Source organism: Andrena cerasifolii, chromosome 7 (genome assembly GCF_050908995.1).
Source record: "Andrena cerasifolii isolate SP2316 chromosome 7, iyAndCera1_principal, whole genome shotgun sequence".
NCBI lineage: Eukaryota > Metazoa > Arthropoda > Insecta > Hymenoptera > Andrenidae > Andrena > Andrena cerasifolii.
In genome coordinates, this window is record NC_135124.1 from 14,797,756 (window position 1) to 14,820,494 (window position 22,739).

Below are 22,739 nucleotides of genomic sequence, written 5' to 3' on the forward strand. Positions count from 1 at the left end.
GGATCACGGACCTTGGGCACGGCGAGAAGCGGGACGCTGGTCTAGCGATGGAACGCAAAGGTCGGCCAGGTTGGTCGGTCGTGGACCGGCGAAAGAAACTGCGCCGTTTCCACGTACCGATCGGCCGATCAATATTCAACGTGCATGTTAATCGGTAATTAATAGTCCCGCGGTCCGGCTGGACGCGAGCGCTCGTGTCCTCCTCGCATACACGGCGTGCCGTGGCCAGCTCTGTTTTTCACTTACAGAGGTTTTGTAATCGACGTGTGTCCACCACCAACGGGGTGGGGCAGGGAGGGGTGGGAGAGGGGCGCAGACCCGTTTGCTCATTCGTATGCAGGCGACGTGGCCGCGAAGGAGCTTATAAGTAACACAGTAATGACACAGGCTGTCATGGCGCGGAACAGTTTTCTCGGCTGGTATTGTCGTTAAGCGGCCGGACGGGGCTGATTTATCGGCGCCGCCAGGGAAATTCCGCGCGCCTCGCGGATCTCTACGGCCGGATGCCAGCCTTTTCCACGTATATCTGCCTGCGTGGGTTAACGTCGTTCTTCGGCGAACAGGATCCACGGGTGCATCTAGGAGTCGCGTCTAGATCCAGCGGTTCCGAAGCTGTCTTTAGCGTGATCGGTGGTTTTGTGGAGTGGAGAAAGGGGTTGAGGATGGACCGAAGGGTGCTTTGCGCTGGAGGTTTTTGGATCCGCGATCCAAAGAGATTGCCAGGTGCTTCCTTTAGAGAACGATCGTGGTTGAATCTGTGCAGATACCCCAGGGAGTAGGCATACTCACTCGTTGCAGGCTTCAGACTTATTCACACTAATGTAAATGCTGAGGCGGTACTTGGAATGGACTAAAGAGTGACCCAAAAATCAGGCCTGTTTTCCCTCTTTTTGGTCTTGGGTGCAGTGTACCGAATGCGAAGGTTGAGCACCCGTCGAATGCACAGATCAGGAGAATATTACTTAAGTATTATACTTGCGATGTTTGTACAAATAAAATTTGAAAAGAATCTTGTATTGTACCAATTAAATGCCTTTTTATTAACATTGGTAATTAGTTAGACCTAAAAATCTACTAATTTAATAATAGTTAGTCGGTACTGGACGACAATTTTTTGTTTCCTAGAAACTACAACTTTTTTACTTTTGCGAATTATCAATTCTTATTAAATTTCACAAAAATAATCTCCCTCCTCTTATTAAGTTCCATCTATACTACAAACACGTTTTTGAATTTCTGATTTTTATCGACTCTACCCCAAGATATATAAAAAAAAAACTTAGAGCGATCGGTACTGCACGACTCTCCCCTATATTGACATTCTATCAATCAGAATACACGGTTTCCACAAAATTGAAATTAACTATTGTTAAAACCACAAATATTACTTTAGTTTCGAAAATTCATTTTCTAATTTTTTACGTTACCAATATTAGACCAAAGTTTTATGAAAATTGGAATATTTTTTGACATACGATTCGCTACATTGAATCGGTCATTGTGAATCTTGAAAATGTAAGTTCAAATTCGTTGTTAGCAGTTAGCAAAAACCCTGGGAACAATTCTTTAAATTATCGGACTGACATAAAAGTCCCTATATCGAAGCGTATCAGCTGATGCGTTAATGAATTTTCACTTCTTTCACCTCCCATATCACAGAAACTAATTGCCGCTTCAACTTGAAAATTTGCTGTGAATGATGTCTCATTTGAAGGTATCATTTGACAGAAAATTCAGTTGCAAAATCGTGGGACCAAAAAGAGGCTAATTCTTGGGTCACTATTTAACGATAACAACCCGTGGATGATGCGCCATCGCCCGATGACTAAGTAGTCCACCTTGAGAAAAATGGAGATATCTTACGTGTGTTCTCGTAGTGCAAAGATATGAATATTGCTGGGTATTCAAACCGATTATTTCCCTTTCGCGATAAGGCGAAAGATAACGCCTGCTCGTGGATTTTTTAGCGCGCTTTCTTTCGCTCGATAAGCCCGCGGTCGGATCAACGGATAAGGAAAACATTTGTATATGTAACGTCAATTTAATTTCACGATTTTTTCCTCGCTCGTTGATACGGCTCGTCCATTTATCGCCGGCTTATCGCTCGATCGAGGAGTACACCGCGAAAGTGTGGGGGGAAAAAATGAGGAGCAGAAGAAAAATCCTACCGCGTATCTAGGCGTGCTCGACAAAGCAGCGCTTTTCCTTCAGCGCGGTCTTAAGCAGGAAAGGATAAATATTCCCGACAAATTATCGTTCCAGATATTACGGGAGATAATCGGCGCGATAAGGACGCGTGCCTACAAAACTGTCCGAAGTGTAAGACCGGAGAAACGATACGACGTCCAATTAAAACTGCTCCCAAGAACAGCCACCGACGCGCACCGTTCTTTCTTTCCTTTCCTCGTTTTTCCATTCTAAAACGGCATCGCGGCATCTGGCATCGTTAATTAATCACGAATATTTATTGCGTACTCTCATGCTCATCCGCCGGTCTATCCCGGGGCAATTAGCGAAATTATTGCATGAAAAAGGAGAGAAAAAATACGTGCGATTCGTTCGCCGCGATTCACTGGCCCGTGTTCCACTCGCGGCGTCGTCTCGCTGAAAGCACTCCAGACGTCGACCGATCCTATCCACACGCGCAATAATTAGTTGGTTAATGCCCAGATTCATTCCATCCTATTCAATTTCCCGATTATTCGGCCGAGGCGGGGCTCAGCCTCGCGGATAAACTACGCGAGTTCCATCGCGCTCGTTCGCTGCTGCGAGAGCTCGATGGTCATTTCAGCTCCACCTTCCACGAGCAACATTCGTTTACTTTCTACACCGCTCTGCCTGCGTCTCCTCCCGAGTTTTCGGCGGGAGGACTTTGCGCGACGGTTATCGGTAGCCGGTTCGCGCGAATCGATCATGCGATCGTCCGCTGTTAGAGATTCTTCAAAGCTCCCCGACAACACTGCTCGATTACCATTGGACCACCGCAGTGGAAGGCGAGGGAGAATGAGAATTTCAGTAGGATCGTAGCGAGGCAGCGATGAGACGCGCAACGCCGACGCTTTCGGCCCGAGCGGAGAAGGTTGCGCGCGTTACGTCGGCGTGAGAAACCGGCTGAAATTTCGAGCTGTATGCAAATGCCCGGTTTTCCTCGGAGAGCAGCTCATGAAATATTAAAAAGGGATCGGTTAATTGGGATTCCCGGGGAATCTTAATTAGGGAAATCGAGATTCCCAGGTTTTGATTTGTTCGCCACTTAGAATAGAAATAATATCAGTTTGTATAAATTAGCCGGGAGTCGCTTCCTCCTCTGGCGATCGTCGAAATTCCATCGTTCCGCGTTGCCCGGGAGAAATTAATCGTAAAAACGGCGCGTTGCTGCCCGGCTAATTGAAATCCAAACCGTTCGATCCCACACCGCCCCGATCCTCCCGTTGGATATCGGTATTTCCCTCGATACCATCTCGTCTCGCTCCCTCGGGTCCGCGGCCCCGCGCGCACCCCGCCGGCCACCTGGTTGCGAAAGAAATCCGCGGATCGGCGTCGATCGGCGCAAATAAATCCGCGACACGCAGCGTGGTCCCCGTTGATGCATGATTTCATGGAACTGCTGCCGCGAGGGCAGCGCGCGCTAGCGCGTGTGGGAAACTCGCCGGATGCATTATGTATTTATTGCTTTACTTACTTAGTTGGGAATTACTTTTGCCAGCGTAATGACTTTCAGCCAGCCCGCTATCTTAGGAATGCAATAGGCCTGATTTATCGCTCGGCCGGTGTTTTTCTCGGGCCAGTTTGTCGTTATCGCTGTACCTGTCCTGCCTCGTCCACCTAGACGTCCATTGCCGGGCTGTCCAGCGACCTCGAAACGTCCGCCACGAACCACCCGTGGTCTCTGGTCACGGGGAAATCCTGGTCGAACGGTGCGCTCCCCCTCCTCCGGTCTTCGATAGTTTCCCAATCGAGGAGCGCCTGAATTTTGGCGACTAGCCGCGCCCGGACTCTGCTCCCTCGAGTCTCGCGGAGGTTGCAGGGGTGCCTCGAGTGTCTGGTGTATCTGCAGCAAGTCGGAGCCGAGCTGCGGCTTGTTAAGATCGAAGAATGGAGGGAAATTAGGAAATCGGGAGGGCGAGGCAGGGCGACTTCTCGGCCGAGGAAGGCACGAAGGAATATTTGGGAACCGCTGTTGCGGCACAACCGACGCGAACCATACACACGTTCCGCGTTATTCTAATTAATTAGCCAGTTCGTCTGGTAGATCGTTTCACGAATATTGAGATAATTATTTATGAGTTTACAGACGAGCGAGCGCCGGCGCACTTTTGGCCACAATACCTATGTATCTGCGCATCGCTCTGATTATTATACCCCGGCTGGTACTCCGCACTCCACGTCACTCCACGCTAATTACTTGTATTAGCTTAAGCTTCCTCAATTTTCGTGCGTGGTTGTTATGTCTCATTGTAGCTTTTATTCGCCTTTTACGGGGCAATAAAGATACTTTTGCGCCGCTTCGGTAACAAGTCTCGTAATTAAGGGATACAAATCTGCTTTACACGCGATCCCCCGCCCCTCCCTCCTCGCTCCGACCCACCCCTCGCTCCGCTTTGTCTCGCGGACGGCATAACTGATCACTGATTGTGTAATTAAGCCACCGCGCCGCGGTTACATTACTGTTGCACTCGAACGCCGCCGATGAAGCTGCAGGATCCGAGCGTTTTCGTCATGGCGCGGTCGGGTCGAAGACTTTGGGCGATCTTGATAGCCAGAGGAAAGTTACGAACGGCAGCTCAGCTCTCTTCGTTACGTGGGACACTTTGCGCAAAGCGTCCAGCAGATTTTGCGATTTTAATAATTAATTAAATATCCTCGGATCAACGCCTCCAATGAATCAGGCCTCACCCGCAGCATCCAAGTCATTGACGAGGGAAATCACACGGGAGAGAAAGAATCGAGGACATTGCAAGAAGAGGGGTGCAGCTGCGTCTTTATCAACTTCAAGTAAATTAGAAAAAACTGTTTTTAAAATTACTGTTTTCACTTAACATTAAAAGGAGAACACTAATTGGAAGTCATTGAGCTGATAAGATTTTTCTTTCTATTTTGGGCTAATTTTTTAAATCTGAAGCATTCGCATCGCGCGAACCAGTAATGGGTGCAGATCTAAAATATGCAATGAATCGTTCATATGTTATCGGATTTGCATCAGACGTGCACCACACGATGTAGATTCTTTTTTTTTACATATATTACACGTCGTAACTCAAAAACTGTCAGAAATGGAGCTGTACCGTAATTGCCTCCCAAGAGCGAGCGGTGGGAAAAGGTTTCCCGAGTCGATTCCTCCTTCGACCCTGCCATACGCGATTCAGCTAGCTCCTTTGCCGCTGCTCCATTGTTTCTCGCTCTCCGCTCGCGTCTATTTTCCTCTCGCTGGATCGCGAGAGCGCCAACAGGCGATCTATCGACGGAATCATGGGATACAGCGACCTGAATGGGAACGATTGCACGGAGGATGGGGAGCGCGGCGAGGTGAACATAATAGGGACGCAGAAGCGTTGCAAGCGATGCAAAGAAGTACGTTATAGCCAATGGCCAAGCCCCGCGAATAGGTTATGCCGGCGCGCAGCTGGCGATAAAAAAACTCTTAAGGCACCGCGGGGCGGTTATTATTTCGTCGTAAAAATCTCCTCCCGCCGCCTAATTGCATAATTGATTATATAAACGCGTTTCCACCGTTGCAGCCCGCGAACGCATTTTTTTACGTAACACTTCGTTATCCTCCTCGCGGTACCCTCCTCCCCTGGCCCCGCCATTTCTCGCGGAAGCGCGAGCGCGCCGCGCGCGAAATTATCTAATATCCTGCATACATTACGTGTCCGCGAAACGGCCGCGGAGATCGCGGCGCGCGATTGCCATCGCGAGCACGCACGGTGAGCGCGAAAGGGCAGAAATCGCACGAAAAGAAATTACGCCCAGGTGAAAATCAAAACGGAGGTGCTGGACGAGATCGAGGAGTTCTCGGCGAACGACGAGCTGCACGTGGAGGAGACCTTCGAGGCGGGCTCCAAGTGGAAGCTGCGCGCGGAGGAAGCTGCCGCGGCACCACGGAGACTCGGGGCGAACAGCGGATGCCTGGCGTCGCTGAAGGCAGAAATCGTCTCGCTCGACGAATACGTCGACTTCGAGGAGTACGTGCGGGCGGTGACGAGCGGGAAACGCTTGCTGTGCAGCGTCTGCAGGATCGAGTTCCCCGACGAGGCCGAGTTCAAGACGCACATGGTCGGGCACAGCCACGGCAAGCTCTTCCAGTGCGGCGTTTGTAGGAAACAGTTTTCACGGTAGGTGGACGTGCGCCTTTTTATCGGGAATTCGTACGAATGTACGGAAGTAATTGCTCGTTTATTTAATTACGAAGCGAACGGTATTACCCAGACGGTGTATTAATCATCGTCAACGCGGCCCACCGCGTTAATGCGCCTCAACAGCTCTTTCTCTGCGCTCGCCGGGAATTAACGAGTTCTTAATTTCACCGCCGAGAATTATGGACGGAACGGTGCGCCGTGGTCTAGACTCCGGCGAATTTCTGGAATCTCGAATTTCTCGTGGCAGAGAGTTTCAGGCACAGTTACACAGTTGTTGTAAAGGGTCATTCCGGATAGACCGGTTGAAGAAATCGATTTTTTTAATACATTTCTCGAAAGTACATATCCTCAAGAATGTACTGTTAAATTTTCATGGAAAAAGTCCGATTATTTTGGCTTCTGCAGAAGCATTTTGTAGGGAGCACAGAGACTCGGCTTCTATAGATGAAAACTTTGAACGCGTTTTTTTTTTAAAAGTTATTTGTCCACGTCGTGAAGATAAAATCTCAAAATTCAGCCAACCGATTGCTTTATAAATTTTACTGCTTATTCTGCACACCTGCGACTCTCGCAGGGACCACAACCAAGTATTTCCATTGAGTCTAACCTACTTTTAAAATTGAAAACAGCAAAAGAAGAAAGCCGAAAAAACATTTTTTTTTGCATTTTGCCCGCCCTTTTGCTAATTTTGAAGATGAATCACTAATTATATTCCGAGCGATAGCGACAGACATACTGATCAAGAATCTGTTTAGATTTTTGGGTTCAGATAAGTCTAACAGCTGAAGTCGCGAATTTTTAAACATGTCATCAAGACCGCTTTCAAAAGCATTTGAAAAGCAATAATTGTATTACTTTTATATTTTCTGTTTACTGTAGAAATGTAGTTTAATAAATAGAAAAGAGTTTTATTCCATTACTATAATTATTTTCGTCGCAATAAATCCCTGAAAATCGCTGAATTTATCGGCGCGCTAACAGGAATGACCCCTTAAACGAAAGAAACTTGAAACACAATTCACTGATCGCGGTCGCGCTTTAATTCTAACTGAGGGTGAACCATGCTTCTAGGTCATCGGCGCTCAAGGATCACCTGCAGGTGCACGAGACGTTGAAAGCCTTCGCGTGCAGACACTGTCAGCTACGATTTCAGGTAAACATACGCGTGGAATAAATCTATAACTTTGTTAAAGAACATATGCCAAGTATTCGCGAGATCTCGCCTGGGATTGCAGGAGAAGGAGCAGTTGAAGCAGCACCGGTCGGAAGCTCACTCGAAGCGCAAGCCGTTCGAGTGCACGGTGTGCAAGAAGAAGCTGCTCCATCGGCAGAGCCTCCGCGACCACAAGCTGATGCACACGAACGTGAAGCCGTTCGAGTGCTCCATCTGCAAGAAGAGGTTCCTGAGGCCCAGCAGCCTCCGGGCGCACATGATCGTCCACACCGCGGACCTGCCGTTCGAGTGCGACCTTTGCCCCGCCAAGTTCAAACGCTCCTCCGTGCTGAAGACCCACAAACTCACGCACACGGGCGTCAGAAGGTTCGAGTGCGACATCTGCAAGAGACGTTTCCACCTGAAAGGCGCCCTCAAGCACCACATACTCTCGCACTACGGTGAGACCGTGTCCAATGTGAATATTCTCACACGAGGCGCGGAAAACGCGGCTCCCAGACGCGGGGAGAACTGCTCCTTAACACGAGACTGACTGGTGGGCCCCGCGGCCCCTCCGTCGCGGTTTTTGCTTTCTCATATAAATTCGAGCCAGTATTGAGACATAAAAATCGCAGATAAGAGGCGGCGGGGCCGTTACACGCCTCTCCTCCAGCTACGCTTAACTGGCGGTTGTATTAAGGGTACTAGGCAGTCGTTCCTGTCTAAAATGAAGCACTTCTGTTTCAATTAATTACAAAGAACCCAATTGAAACTGCGATTTGTTCTTTGGCACGAAGTTTATTAATATCCTAAGCTTCAAAACACTTGTTTGTTTAGTCAAAAATATGCATTATATATGACACTACAGAAGGATCATTAAAGAGGCTTTTTAAAAAAATGTTTCCTTTGTTTTGCAGTGATAACTAAAAAACGGAGGTTCCGATCGATTCAAAAGAAATTTGAGCATCTTCACAAAATGTGTAGTTTTGGACCAGACCTAAATTAAAGTTAATGAAAGCTATTATTCTTTACGAAAAGAAACTGAGACCTCACCTTTTGGGCCTTGGGGGATGATAAAACCTCATCAATGGGGTCTCAATGGGGTTTCAGCTTCTTTTCACAAAGAATAAGAGTTTTCATTAACTTTAATTTAGGTGAGGTCAGAAACTACTCATTTTGAGAAGATGCTCGAATTTGTTTTGAATCGATTGGAACCTCCGTTTCTGAGTTATCACTGCAAAACAAAAGAAACATTTTTTAAAAAGCCTCTTTAATGATCCATCTGTAGCGTCATGTATAATACATATTTTTGACTAAACAAACAAGTTTTTTAAAGCTTTTGATGATAATAAACTCCATGCCAAAGAACAAGACTCAGTTTCAATTTGATTCTTTGCAATTAATTGAAACAGAAATGCTTCATTTCAAACAGGAACGATTGCCCAGTATCCTTAATTAGAAAATCCAGCAACGTGGAGCTTAAGAGTGTTACACGGCTGCCAATTAACATCCCTGGCGCCCTCGGCCTTCGCAGTAGCCCGTTCTCGGTGGCTGACGGGTACTAAAGGGATCCTTGTTTCATGAACACGTGGATACAATAAAGATAACCTTGATATTCGTATTGCGTGTTATATGGAGCGTTTCGTTGTAAAGCCGGCAGCGGAACCTTTGCATTTATTATCAGGCTTTGTCGCTGTTCTTTGGCGTGAATCGGCGTTGGGTACTGTTATAGGTGGATCGAAATTAATTGAAACGCAAGCTCTAGCTTTTATAGCCTTCGTTGCGAAGTTTATTAGGAAGATACTGATTACCGTTCTCTTTCTGGCTTGCAGGAGTGAGGCCGTACAAGTGCGAGGACTGTGGCAAGTGCTACAGAAGATCGTGGGGCCTCAAGGTCCACAGGTACCGTCATACGGGCGTGAAACGGTTCGAGTGCGACCTGTGCAAGTTACGGTTCAGCGTGAAGACGAAGCTGGCCAAGCATATCTACGGCCACATCGGCGAGAAGCCCTACAAGTGTGACTGCTGCGGACGCCAGTACGGCGAACGGTACCAGCTAAGGGCCCACAAGTGCTCCACGGCCATTCGAAATACGCCAAGGACGAGGATCGAGGGTAGATTCTCAGATTCGATCACTCAGATCGTGTTCTTCCGACCGAGATCCTCCAACTTCTCGTTCAACTCTGCTACCAAGAATTCCTGATTGCGTGGCACCTGAATGCTAATCAATTACAACCTCTGTCTCTCGAGTCTAATTCGCATTTGCCAGGGAAGAGATCTGTGAAGCCAGTGTTTCAAGGGACACCTGTGATATTTGTCATAAAAGAGTTGCAGCCTCCTTGATGTTTCGTTTCTTTGAAAGGCTCGTTGGCGAGAAATCATAAATTACGTCGCGGACACCTGAAGTTAAACAATTTCCGACGAAAATCCCAGCTCACCGGCCAGTCACGTTCGCCTTTAATAGAGTTCATAATTACGATCGCGATTTTGAAGTGGTTGGATTTTCCCGTTCGATTGATCCATTCGCGTGGATCTCGCCCGTGTTTGCATGCCTATGGAGCTTAATAAGGACTGCGCCTTAATAAGCACCCTGCCGCGGAACAAAAGCCCGATTAATTCCAGGCTGGACTGCCTCGATTCGGATTGCTTTTGTACGCGACGCGGCCAGCTGGCTTACGGAGCTAAGCTCATCTTACATAGGTTCGTCGTCAGGCTGCCTCGTATATAATCACAGTGGTTGTTCGGTATTGCTCGAACGTGACTGCTCGTGATTGCTGGACGAATTCGTTTGCGTGACGCCCTTCGGGGGTGATTGTTTTAATCGAAGCTACGTGGACAAATCGACGCTCCCATAGCGGTACCATCTTCAACTGAGAATGCGCTTTTAGAAATTAAGTAGAATAGTCGGCTGTAGCTGTCTGTCGTAAGTACCTAGGCAGCATCTTTAGATTTCCACTCGAAGGGTAAGGGGAAAAAACGAGGAATGTCCATTATTCGTGATTTTGCGATTAGTAGCATATTTTATTGCTGGCAAGTGGGACTACGCAACTGTCAAATCACAAAGGGTTATAAAGTTCAAATAAGATAACGTTAAAGTTTTGGTATACTGGTTAAAAACAAGTAATATCCACTCTGCACTGGAACAAAACATTTAATTTTCTCGCGCAAAGCTGCTTTGCGACATTCCCCGTTCTTTTTACTTACCCTTCAAGTCGATATCGCATTGAGATATCCATTTCCCAGCAAATATAATTTCATCCTCTCACTGTCGAGGCTCCCATGGTCCCCGCCGCTAAACGAGGGTACCTGTCCCCGTGGAATCCTCGCCGAGGGTACATTATATAATTTGATTCTGATAATACGGGGCCCAGGTTGCCCGTCGGCCTCAACTGTATCTCGAGCACGTGGGCTCCGCTTGTGTCGCCGCACGTGAGAATGGTACTTTAAGGTGCGCGGACACAGCAGGGGCTCGCATACGGTAATCCGAGAGGAACCGTCCTTTATCTGATTGCATCTGTGATTCGCGAGCCTCCGCGTGCAACTCTTTGACGATGCCGCCGCGCATGTCGCCTCCCGGCCACGTTTTTCCATCTCTATTCACGAATTCACGATGCGTCCCGTGCAGTTGGTAGCTAGAGACACTCCAATCGAATCCGTAGCAAGAAATCTGCCCGCGATTTACATAATCCCGGTTAAAACTGAAAGGCAACTTGTTCCGCGCTTCTCCGTTGGAAATTCGAGGCTCCTGCATATTCACGCGCAGCCTTCGACGTGGCTCGCTCGAACGTTTCGCGGTCTTGTAGCAATAATATTCATAAAGGGGTTACGTAAAGGTGTCGAAAGTGCGGCAAACCTTGCAATTTCGCCGGAGGTGAGTCACAGAGGCGCGAGTAGGAAGCGCGCAATTCGCCAGGCCGGTGGAAAAACCTATCCGCGGCACGGTTTTGACGCGACGCTTCGGGGCCACGCGATTTTAATACACACGCGGCATTTCGCCCCCATAATTCTCGCCTAATTATGCCCGACGGGTCTGCGATCTGCCTAACGTCTAGTCACGGCAACATTTCATTATGCAGATAGCGATCGGGCGGCTTTAATTATTCTCGCCCACTATCGCTGCTCTATTCGACGGTGTATGCTAATGACCGAGGAACGGCAAGCAGATACCAGATACGTACTATTTAACCGCGGCTGGTTTCTAATTGCGAACGCGCGGTTATTATGACGGCTCTGCCGCGATGAAAACGGCCAACTGCCTCGGCTAATCCGCTGGATGTTTCGTTGTATTCTGTAATTACGATGTACTCCTTTCCACGTGGAAAGTTGCAGGGAGCTTCGAGTGTCTCTCTCCTCGCCGATCGCTCCTCCTTTTTCCACGTTTGCTGTTTTTTGAATAGAAACAGACAGCGGCTTTGACGTGCTCTACTTGCGAAATTACAGATAGAAATGGGGAAGCTATCTTCCTACGGCCCTGTAGAAGGAGCTACGAAATGTAGGTGAGCTCGCCGGATCCTCTGATCCCGTGGGAACACAACGAAGAATTACGAAGCACGTACGACGGGCTAATGTCCGATAAATTCAAGCAGCCCTCCTGGTGGACGAGGCAGAGGGCGGCTGGCCAACGAAAAAAGGAAAAAACGCGCGGAGGAATATTAAATAACGACGATGTCGATTAGTATTGACAACGGCGATTAAAGAGGCCGAATTGCCAGCCGGTAATGACCGAGCAGCCCTCGCGAGCATTGAGCACTGTAATTTCATTGATAATATTTAAATACGGGCTTTTGATAGCTGTCTACCCTTGGCTGGCATTAGCGAGGGCCCCGTAGGGCCCCAACAGCCCCCTTCCACCTGCCTCACTCCGCCCCTGAAGCACAGGCAGAGGCGTACTATTTATCAACCCGGTCCCGTCATTATTTCATCGAACTCTTTCATCGCCTCTTCTGGTTAATCGGCGACCCGTGAAGCCGAAATCGAGCTACGTGCCCCATTCTCCCAGCCGCCCCTCTCTTCTTCCGCGGACGGTCCCGTTATTGCATTAGGCAAATTCTTCCATTATGCAAGTTTCCCGCCGCGTCGTGGAATTTCCTCGGCACTGTGCAACAATCAGACGGGGGGTGGGCGATCGCGGCATTCTAATATCAAACTGTATGTAGTACACGTGTAATATCAAATTATCGTCGACCATTGAATCTGCGATATTGACGCTGCTCAACGACCGCAGCTTGTAATCAGTATTTAATAACAGGATATCCATAATAATGATACAAATGGGCGAGAAGCACCGCCACTTCCGAGGCGATTTTATCGCGCCCACGAAATCCTCGGATCGGGGTGTTTGGGGGGGTTGCGGTAAATATTCCGGTGTTCGAAGCTAACGCCGTATAAAATTGATCGAACACGTAACAGGAGGAGCGGGTATTACCGCGATACGTCTTATTTACTAGAATATACGTCGGAATTATACGACGAGCGACCCGGCGGTTATGCCTTTAATTAGCGCGACCCTTGATCCTAATCGTTAACAACGTCTAAAGTTAACGCGCATTTAATTCATAATAGAGGGAAGAAAATGGGTACCAGCCGGGTAATCCCGCGGTGGGGGAGAGGGGTATATTCACGTGCACCGCTGGTAGACAGGCGAATCAGGAATTCATTGCAATTAAGATCGCAACGGGGGGAGGGACGTTATTATTAATTCTCATTAATTATAAGAATCCCCCAAGAACGCTTTACGCTGTTTATGCCGTGGCTAGGCTGACTAAAAGCGAGACTCGCAGGCGCTCGTTAAAAAGCGTTACAAAGTGTACCACGGTACAAGCCATTAAACCGCCACTGAGAGGATCGTCGTTGATAATCTGACGTTGCTTTAACGATCTACTCCGCGGCGACTTCCTCCGTAAGCGAGCGTAAGATGAAACGATCGAACAACGATAAATTTAGGTGGCCGGGGCGAGGAGAGAAGCCGGTCGTCGGCTTTTTCCCGCCAGCCAGCGCGATCTAATTGGATATGAAATTAAGTCAACGAAATCCCGGCAAAAATCCCAGCGCCGCGGCTGCGAATCTGAATTTCATATTTTCCGGCTGCGCGAGAGGGTGCGTCGCTCGCGCCAACCGCATCCGTCATCTTTTTCTGCCGTCCCGGGGACGCGCATAATTGCACTCGGCTGCATAAACCGCGTCCGCATCCACTGCCCGATGGCCGATGTCATTGCGCCTGGACGACGGGGGTCGAGGGAGGCTTTATCAACCGGCTTCATGCCTCGTTGCGTCATCGTTGATAGAGGGACTCGGGATCAGCGGAAGGTGGCTTTGAGCATTGAGGACCGCCGATGTAAAATTCGAGTTAGTACTTGCGGAGATATCGAAGGGTAGAGATATTCTACTCTTTGAAATAGTTCCTTCTCCATGCAACCGATTTCCTTCCTTTCCTCACTTTTATTTCACCCAGTGGCACACTCAGGATTTAATCTTGGAGGGAGCCGAGTTGGAAGAATAAAAATATTGTTCATTAAATTATTGTACGAATTTGTTTAACGAAGAAAATCGAGTTTCCTTTTATTCTTACAAAGCTCTTGAATTACCTCAGTCGCGGTTACATTAAGGGGTTATACCTAGGCAGGCGGCCGAAAAGAGAGGAATGTTTGTGATTTTTTTTTTAAAAAGCGGAAGCATATATTCTTACAGAACTTTCTGCGTTTAAAAGAGCAATATTTGAAGAACATTTGGTAATTTTTTCGTAGAAAAATATTTAAGTTTAGAATAAAGTAACAATAGACAACCAAGATGCATTTTTAAAAATTTGCTTTTGCGGTGAGCACTGCCATTGGGAACCAGATTATCTAAAATCTAAAAACAAAAAAGATTTCGTTAGTATATTAATGTATCCTCCAATTGACGGAGAGAATTTTCCGAAATATTAATTTAAAACAAAATGGCGGTTATTTATAGTTGAAATCATGATTTTTTCGCGTGATTTTTGCACGAAAAAACAAATTTTTAAAAAAGCTTCTTGGATGTCGGTTGTTACTTTATTATAAACGTAAATATTTTTCTACGAAAAAATTACCAAACGTTCTTTAAATGTTGCTCTTTTAAGCACAAAAAGTTTTGTAAAAATATACGCTTCCGCTTCTTCAAAAAAAATTCACATATATTCGCCTCTTTTCGGCCGTCTGACTAGGTATAACCCCTTAATCACCTTTTTCCTTTTTCTATGGGGGTGTCAGAGGGCCTCGGCCCTCCTCCTCTGGGTGCACCACTGATTTCACCTAGTCTCTCGATCTCAGAGAGTGGATGTGTACGTTTCGCCGCTAACAAAGCACTCTGCGGCATAACGAACGGTTTTTCACGAGCGGAACCGGCTCGAGCCCTGTCTATCGACCGACGATCCTAGACTTCGGCGGGCAGGATGCGACTGTTCGCGGACTGAGTTCCTTGAGACGTTAACGGTTCACGGTCACGAGACAGGAGAGCTGTCGCGTGCTTCATCGCCGCACCCAACGACGTCGTGAATGAAAGAAGACTACGAGCGGTCCCGTCTCGCGTCTGGCGTTTGTTCCCAGTCCCGATGATCGTGCAGCCTTTCCGCCCAGCCTTGACAGGCTTAATATATCTGTTCCCGATACGTTTCATCTCGAACGTTTAGGTATAAACCGACTTAATGCTGGCTGATTCAATTCGATGAGCTTCTGCCAAGGTTCGAAGAACATCCGGAGACAGAGGAGCGGAATGTTCATGGAAGTGCGCTTAATTCCTTCGATGAAGGGTGTAAGGGACGACAGACACCTGTACTTTGATCTCGTGTGGGTACAAATGTCCAAGCGTTCTTTCGTGACTGTGCGGTGTCTACTCTTCTGAACTATTCTTTGGAAGCTCGAATTTGCTCTCAGCTCTCTTGCGACTCTGCGTGTCCTCGATGTTTCAGCTAGACATTCAGCGACTCCGAATTCCTGGCGATCCGTGGTACCAGCGGGCTCCTCGTTTACATATCAAATATCGAGGCACCTAACGCGTCCAGCATCCGACGATCGATCGTGGTCTCGTCTCGCGGCGCGACAGCCACGAAGAATCGTCGCTGGTCCTCGGAGCGGAAGAGTGGCGCGCGGTGTGTTGGCGAGGAGAGAGGCTACGCGCGGCCCTTCTTCCAAGTCGGCCCCCGGTTCGATGTAGGTAATCATGCGCCGCATTCCCCGGGTGCCGGAGAAGATTTTCGGTTTCATTGTACGCGAGGGTGGGTTAGAGAGCGGGCGATCGACGGCTTGGTAAGAAAAAGGGGAGCCGCGGAGAAGGGCGAGAGGGAGAGCGACCGCTCGCGCTCGTAGAACGCCGGACGAGGACGGGAGGATGAAAAAGGCGGGGAGGTGGAGGTGGTCGCGAGAGGAGAAGGACGAAGAAGAAGAGGACGAAGAAGAGGGAGGAAGAAAACGAGATGGTAGCCGGAGTCCAAGCAGATCCATCGTCCTCGGCGGGCTCGGTGGAAGCAAACGACGCAAAAACTGGCGTGCATTGTCCCCGACTGAGAGGCAACGGAGCTGCGGCCGCGAGAGGAACGGAGAGGCGGCGACGAGAACCGGGAGGAAGCTATGTTCCAACGGTGGATCCATGCATACCAACCTTCCCGGCAGCATCGCCGATCCTACCGAGAAAAGAAGAGAACGGAGCCTGGGCCTGCAGCTACGGGAATGGTAAGGAGGGCCGTGGCAACGGACGAGGGGCAGGGACGGGGAACGTGGACGCCGCGGTCGATTTGATTTTTAAATGCAAACAAATCTACATCGTGGCAAAAGCGCCGCCGACCACGTCGCGCGCGTTCACAGAGAACCCGACCACGTTATCCCGCTAGCGGCCGAGATCCAGTGGTCCAACGAAACCTCCGCCACCGGACGACTCAACGACAGCCTGCCGGATATTTTTTTCAATCATCCAAGCCCGCCGCGAAGGCACCCGCTGATCCTTATTCCTTATTCCTTTCCTCTTCCCTCCGCGATGCGTCTCGATCGCGAGAGATCTTGTCTGTTCCTCCCACGGCGAACGTCTCCCAGGGCCGCAAACTGGACATCGGGCGATCCTAAGTGGATCGACGATTTGTCGAGGGACCTGTGTCCCGGTGCCGCTCACTTTCTCGCTGCTCTTTAAATTTCCATTTTCTCGGGGAACCTGGAGGTGCCAGAGAAGCGGTGTCGAGGAGATTTTTTCCCTAGGAAGATCCAGGCAGCGGTTGATGATCCCAGAGGTGGACGTCTCGCGGGAAGAAAAGGCTCGGGCTGGAATATCAGGCGTTCTTTCAGAGCACCGCCCTCGGCCGTAAAAGAAGGATAAGATGCGTTGACGAGCGCCCTGGATTTCATCCGGGGGACACTTTCTCGATGGGAACTGCCACGAGGAAGACAGGGGACCACCAGATTTTACAAGCGGGTACAACGACGCTCGTTGCGCGGAGGAACGACATCGCATTCCAAGGATGGCCGCTCGAAACAGGGGGGTTGCAGAGGTCCGAGGGGGAGGGAGCGCGCGTTTAGCAGGATCTTCGGTAATTGTCATTTCTGACCAGCCAGACATACCTACTCCGAGCAGAGGAGCACCGCGTCTCCGTATAATAATATGCGACCACGGCGGAGCGGTGTCTTCTGTGCAGTTCCAGTCCGTGGTCCCCGGTCGCCTAATAAAACGATCGTCGATTATCGTGCAATTATGCCGTCTCATTAATCCACCAGCAATTATGTCCTCCCTGTCCTCCCTCCCTCTCGTACCCCTTGTCGGCCGGCCTGTTCCCTCTCCACTCGTTGCTCCTCGTTCCTCCGCTTTGTCGCCGTCCCTTTTCGTGCGTCCTCTCCCGCGGAGGGACTCGGCAGGCCCTTATCCGCCGTTTCATAACTTATGAACGTTGACAAGCGCACGCCGCAATGTTGGGACAAGCTCTGAACGCGGTCGTTCCGTCAACGGCGGCAATTACACCCTACTTGGAACGCGAGGAGCGAGCGCGCGGCATCCGCGACTCGTACACACCGGACCCCGGCAACGCATCGGCGTCTTTTTCGACCGGCCTCCTTTTTCGTCGGAACCGGAAAAAGGAGCTAGAATGCCCGGCCGACAAATCGAACCCAAATCAAATCCTCCTTGAACAGATGCACGAGCTGGTGCCTCTCTTGCCGGAGTGCGGATATTTCCGAGAAGCCTATCGGGATGTCTTGCAGCGTAAACACTCCGCCGCGCGATTCGTCAACGAAGACGCGAGTAGTGCAGCAGCACGCGTGCTAGTTACTGGGGCACGTCTCGCAGAGGATGACGGATCGTGCGAACACTTTCGAGGGATCAAGGAAAACCTCGCCACCGCTGTGTACTACCTAGAGGTCCCTGTTTCACGTGTATTTACATACACGTGTAGTAAACGTATCCGAACTTCAATCCGTGTAATTTTTAATACACGGATACCCGTAATTAAGTATTCTTATCGTAATTTAAAAAAAAAAATTATAAAATGCAAAACGTGTAGAAGCCCAGTAAATGACCGCATACTTTTAATAAGAATTGTACTTATTAATGTTTGCTTAATACGCATAACTAAAAATATAGGATATTAAAAGTGCAACTAAACTCCATTTATAAACATATAATAATGTTTAAATTTATAATTGACATTTCTTTGCCTAATGGTCATTCACTGGTATGCGGTGAATTACTGGATGGTTGACCCTATACCAACTAAGCAATCGCAAAATTAATCGCGACGAACCAATTTAAATACACGTGCACACGTATAATAGAAATACTACACGGGCATCCGTGAACAGAACTACGCGGGTATCCGTGAACAGAAGTACACGTGTACTTATAATCCGTGTACCTACACGTGTATTAAGAGCACGGACTTTTAATTCCTTAATACGCGTTACACGGGACACGTGTACACGTGAAAAGCCACGACCTCTAACTACCTATGCTGCTGTTCATCGCACGCCAGCTGAATCTCTAGGCCTCCGCTCGTATACCCGCCAGCGGGGGCCGTGGCCTTCTCGGAGATGAGGGACGAAAAAGCCGCGGACGATCCGCAAAGGGACATTTAAATGATGTCGCCGAGGCTCCGTGCACAGGGGAAAGAGAGAAGGAGAGCGACCACGGCAAGAATAACTCAGCCGCTAGCTTCCTTCACCGACTCTTCCTCTTCTTCGTCCCTCGGCCGGTCGGGACGGAAGGTTAGAGACGCGGCTAGATGGACGGGCGAGGAGACACGGCTCAGTCAACAGTCGCGCGGTGACATCGCGGGCTTTCGACTCTCCTCTCTCTTTCTCCGACGTCTCTTTGCCGCCGTCACGACCTCGAATCCCGGCCGTGCTCTCCGTTCTACCACTTTGTCGCGCAGGAGGAAGCAGCCTCGAGGAGCAGGCTTCTCGGCTGGCTGCGGGGGTGGAGGAACAGAGGGGGGTACGGCGGATGCTAATCAGATGCCGACCGAGGCGGCGACATCAAAAGAGGCTAGCGTCAGGCCTTGTCACCAGCCACGAGTGCCTCGCCTTTATTTGAATGCGCTATCTTCGGGGGATACGCGACGATGACGAGGACGGTTTTTTGGACGGCCTGTGGAACGCGGTCCCGGGGCCAGGGGGATGATACGTGTGTCTCGGGGTAAGGCGGCGCGGAACGTCGATCGGTCGCCAAACGGCCGGGACCGTTCCGTGGAATTGGGAGCACTCGGAATGCCGAACGAGCCCCTTCGTTGCGTTCTACGCTCGCGATTAGACGTTTGCGAACCGTTTCGAGGATTTCAAGGGGCTCGAGCATCGGTCTTCGGGAATCCGACATGGTTTCTTTGTATTACAATAGTATCAGTAAGTCGGTGACTGATGACCGTAGCAGTCGATGGCCGTTAGTACAGGTAATCTATGACGAGTCTATAATAAATCACACCAAGTAGCTCGCCACTGGTACCTGCAGCTTCTCCGGGTCAACAGCGAGTAACACATCAAAGCACGCGGGGAAATATATTAAGGCTCGCGTTTGCGAGCTGGTTAGGGCTTAAGAGCGGGGTATAAAGATGTTGTTTGAGGCGTCGGACACCTGTGCAAGGCCTGCTGGCTCTGCATAGGGAGTGCTCCTCCCTCGTCTCTCTCCTTTTCGCGGGCCGCTCTCTCCTCGTCCTCGGCCACCTTCCTCGTCCTTCCTCCTCCGCTTTCTCTATCGTCCACTCCGCCGCCCCGTGGAACGTCATAACGTACGCGTACGATTACTATATGCTCGCGCGGACGCACGTGTGTGCACGGCAAACAGCAGTACGTAAGGTATGTACCTACCCTGCATTAAGATGCAGGCGATGATAAGGAGGACTTTACGATCTCACGCTCGGACGATTCATAGCCGGGCGGTGTATGAACGGTCGCCGTTTACTGGTATCCCCGAGCCAACCCTCATCCCTTCCCGCTATCATGCCTTTTGGTTCTGCTCCGTCTGGCCCATGCCCATATCACCGCTGCTGGATTGACGATTGATGGATCATCAGAAGGGATTGGCGTTCGTTGTCTACCATTCACGAGGATAGGTAAACCGAAGCTCTGCTCTCGATAGTGCCAGCCGTCTTACCTGTACGCTGCATGGGACGATTACAAATTGCGAGCATATGGTGGCGGTCAAGAAACGTCCGAAGATTTTAATCCAAACATTAATATCCCGATCGACATTCCATGCGAACTCGGACAGATTTCGGAGTAAGTTTTTGCAGATTGCTGAAATCCTGCATTTGTTTAAAATAATTGCACAAAAATGGTTCAAATTTTCTTTTTAAACTGAAATAATTTTTTCTTAAAACTTCAATGTCTTCTCTATAAGCACCGTAAAGCTCATCTCCATCCGTTTACTACTTCCACAGCTATAATGTATTGAAAAAAAGTTAGCACTTAACTTCGAACAGCTGTAAAATCGACATTTTTCAAAATTTTGAAAAATCATTCGAGGTACGTTTAAGTATCACTAAAGACTACACCATATTCGAATTTCAGCAATCTACGAAAACTAACTCCGAAGTCTGTCCGAGTTCGCGTGGAATGACTCCCTCGCAAGATCATCATCTGCCGTCAACAGATCATCGAAAGCACCCATTAGCTTGCCACCCAGAGCAGGCCGTGGTCCCTTTCGATCGTAATTGGCCGAAAGAGAGCTCGGTATCGAGGGCCAGAGCGCAGGTGCGCGGAATCGCGAGAGGCCAGCTCCTACGGAGGACGATTCCGGTGGATGCAGTCCGAGGATCCCAGCGCAGCGCATCCTGTTGCATATTTCACCCGCAGAACCCTTTTAGCCGGTTTCAGCGGGGCTACGGGCGCACGGGCGTGTAAATCAAACGTGCGCTGCCCGCTTGTAAATCTCCGGGTAAATACACACTGCGGAGATAATTTACGCAGCCGTGCATTGGCGCTGTTTCCTCTCGCTCTCTAACCCGTGCGCCGCTCCCGCTGCCCCTCTTTCTCCTTCGCTTGCACCCCTCCTCTTTATCCGAGGCAGATAGTTTTTGGAGCCACGTCCACTTCGGGATCCAACTGTCCCGGAAGGCGAGGGCCCTGTCAGGTCGCCTCGTTATACGATCGTTACGTTACACGGACGTTGATACGCCGATAATTCTTGCCAGCCGCAGCCGGAGAGAATGGGAGAAATATTAGCAATATATTACGAGCGATGTATGCCCGTCCAGAAGACGCTCCCCTTTCCTTACGCCGCGGCTATTTGTCCCGGCGTAACGAGAGGAATGTTTACCGACACCTTGAGATAATTATGGGTGAGCAGCGGGCCTGATTCAAGGCTGAAGAGCGGAAGGAAGGGCCGAGGTTTCCCTTCTGCTTAAGGGGGTATTCTAGTCTAGACACTCGTTTTTGAAGGTGATATTTGGAAATTAATTCTGGAAAACCTATCGCACCTACAGGGCAGGGGTTTTGCACACATATTTAGTAGTGTTTCAACTATCGACACAAATTTTTGGAACGCATTATATTGAAATTTGTACAAGTTACACGCCCAAGCGCAGGTCATGTCTTCAAAATCCGGCCCCATGGGGCGCACGAATTTTGGGTCGTCTTAGTCATCTGAAACGAAAGTACCAATGATTTCTTTAATCTATATGAGTGTAGTTATCGCCCGAACTAGATGTAACCAAGTCCGGACATTGTTACCGAAATCACAGCTGTTTAAAGGCCTTAAGCCCCTAGAACTCTGGGAGTTTTTCGAATTTCACCTTAATATTTTAGAGACATATTTTCGAAACCCTAAAATTTTTGAAAATCAAACAAAAAAAATAGAATTTTTGGGTAGAATACTCCCTTAATTTACAATTTTCGAGGTAAGGTTCCTTCAATCGACTGTGCTGCTTTGAATTCTGTCACGTTCTCACTCGTCGCAGAATGGGTGCTGCGATTAGTCCTCTATTCCACGGATACTAACAGATTCATTCTTGCCGGACCTATCAGACCGAAAAGAGTCTACAGAAAGGAGTAGATTTAATCGGGAGGAGATAAGCGCGGCCAATACGATTTCCACAATTAGTACAAATCAGTTTGTAAAGATAAGCCGAAGAACGTTTGAGCAGCCGTTGGGATCCTCGCGGCGATCAATTTCCTCGCGAGGCAATGAAAAATATCAGAAATCTTATCAGCCGCGTTCCTCGCGGGATCATCCATCAGATCGTCGGCTCGTATTTTACCGTAACCCCTTCCGTGCAGCCCGATGTACAATCCGTAAGTATCTAATGCACGTGTTGTGCAGCGGGTCAGATGCGAGCGGACGCGCGCGATGCACCGTCTCCACGGCGAACGGTGAACGGGTGAATGGAGGAGGCTGCGAGGTGACGACAGGTGGGCCCCACTTCCTTGATAAATGAAGTGAGAACTCGCGGCTACTTATCCGCCGATGCATCAAATCTGTCTGGCGCGAACGGATCGCCGGGTATTAAAAGTGCATCGGAGATCTATGCTTTGTCCTGGGCCGCTGTGCAAGCGTCTGCCCCCTGGAAACATCCAGATAAATACATCTTTCACGCCCCTCGAGGTGGTAGCTTGCTGCACCTGCGCGTTTCTTTTTCGTTGGCAATAGACTAGCCCGGGAGCTGTCTTTAAAGAAAATCCACCCGGACGACGCAGCGCTAGATGGCTGCAGTAGTTTCGAATCCTGATCGGCCAATTATGATTGTCCTCCAATACTTTCGGCGGTGTCCACTCAGTCGCAGCATTTCGTATGCAGCATGTCGTCTT

At 49.3% G+C, this 22,739-nt stretch overlaps 2 protein-coding genes across 2 annotated transcripts in view; one reads left to right on the forward strand and one right to left on the reverse strand.

The window, feature by feature from the left end:
* LOC143371400 (uncharacterized) overlaps positions 1 to 22,739 on the reverse strand; it is a 149,173-nt gene that overhangs the window by 50,736 nt on the left and 75,698 nt on the right. The gene's annotated exons all lie outside the window — the stretch shown is intronic.
* LOC143371196 (uncharacterized) lies at positions 5,470 to 10,192 on the forward strand. Its single transcript, XM_076816146.1, has 5 exons — positions 5,470 to 5,571; positions 5,974 to 6,335; positions 7,431 to 7,512; positions 7,595 to 7,973; positions 9,345 to 10,192. Exons 1-5 carry the CDS (start codon positions 5,470 to 5,472, stop codon positions 9,713 to 9,715), a joined length of 1,296 nt encoding a protein of 431 aa, XP_076672261.1. The 3' UTR covers positions 9,716 to 10,192.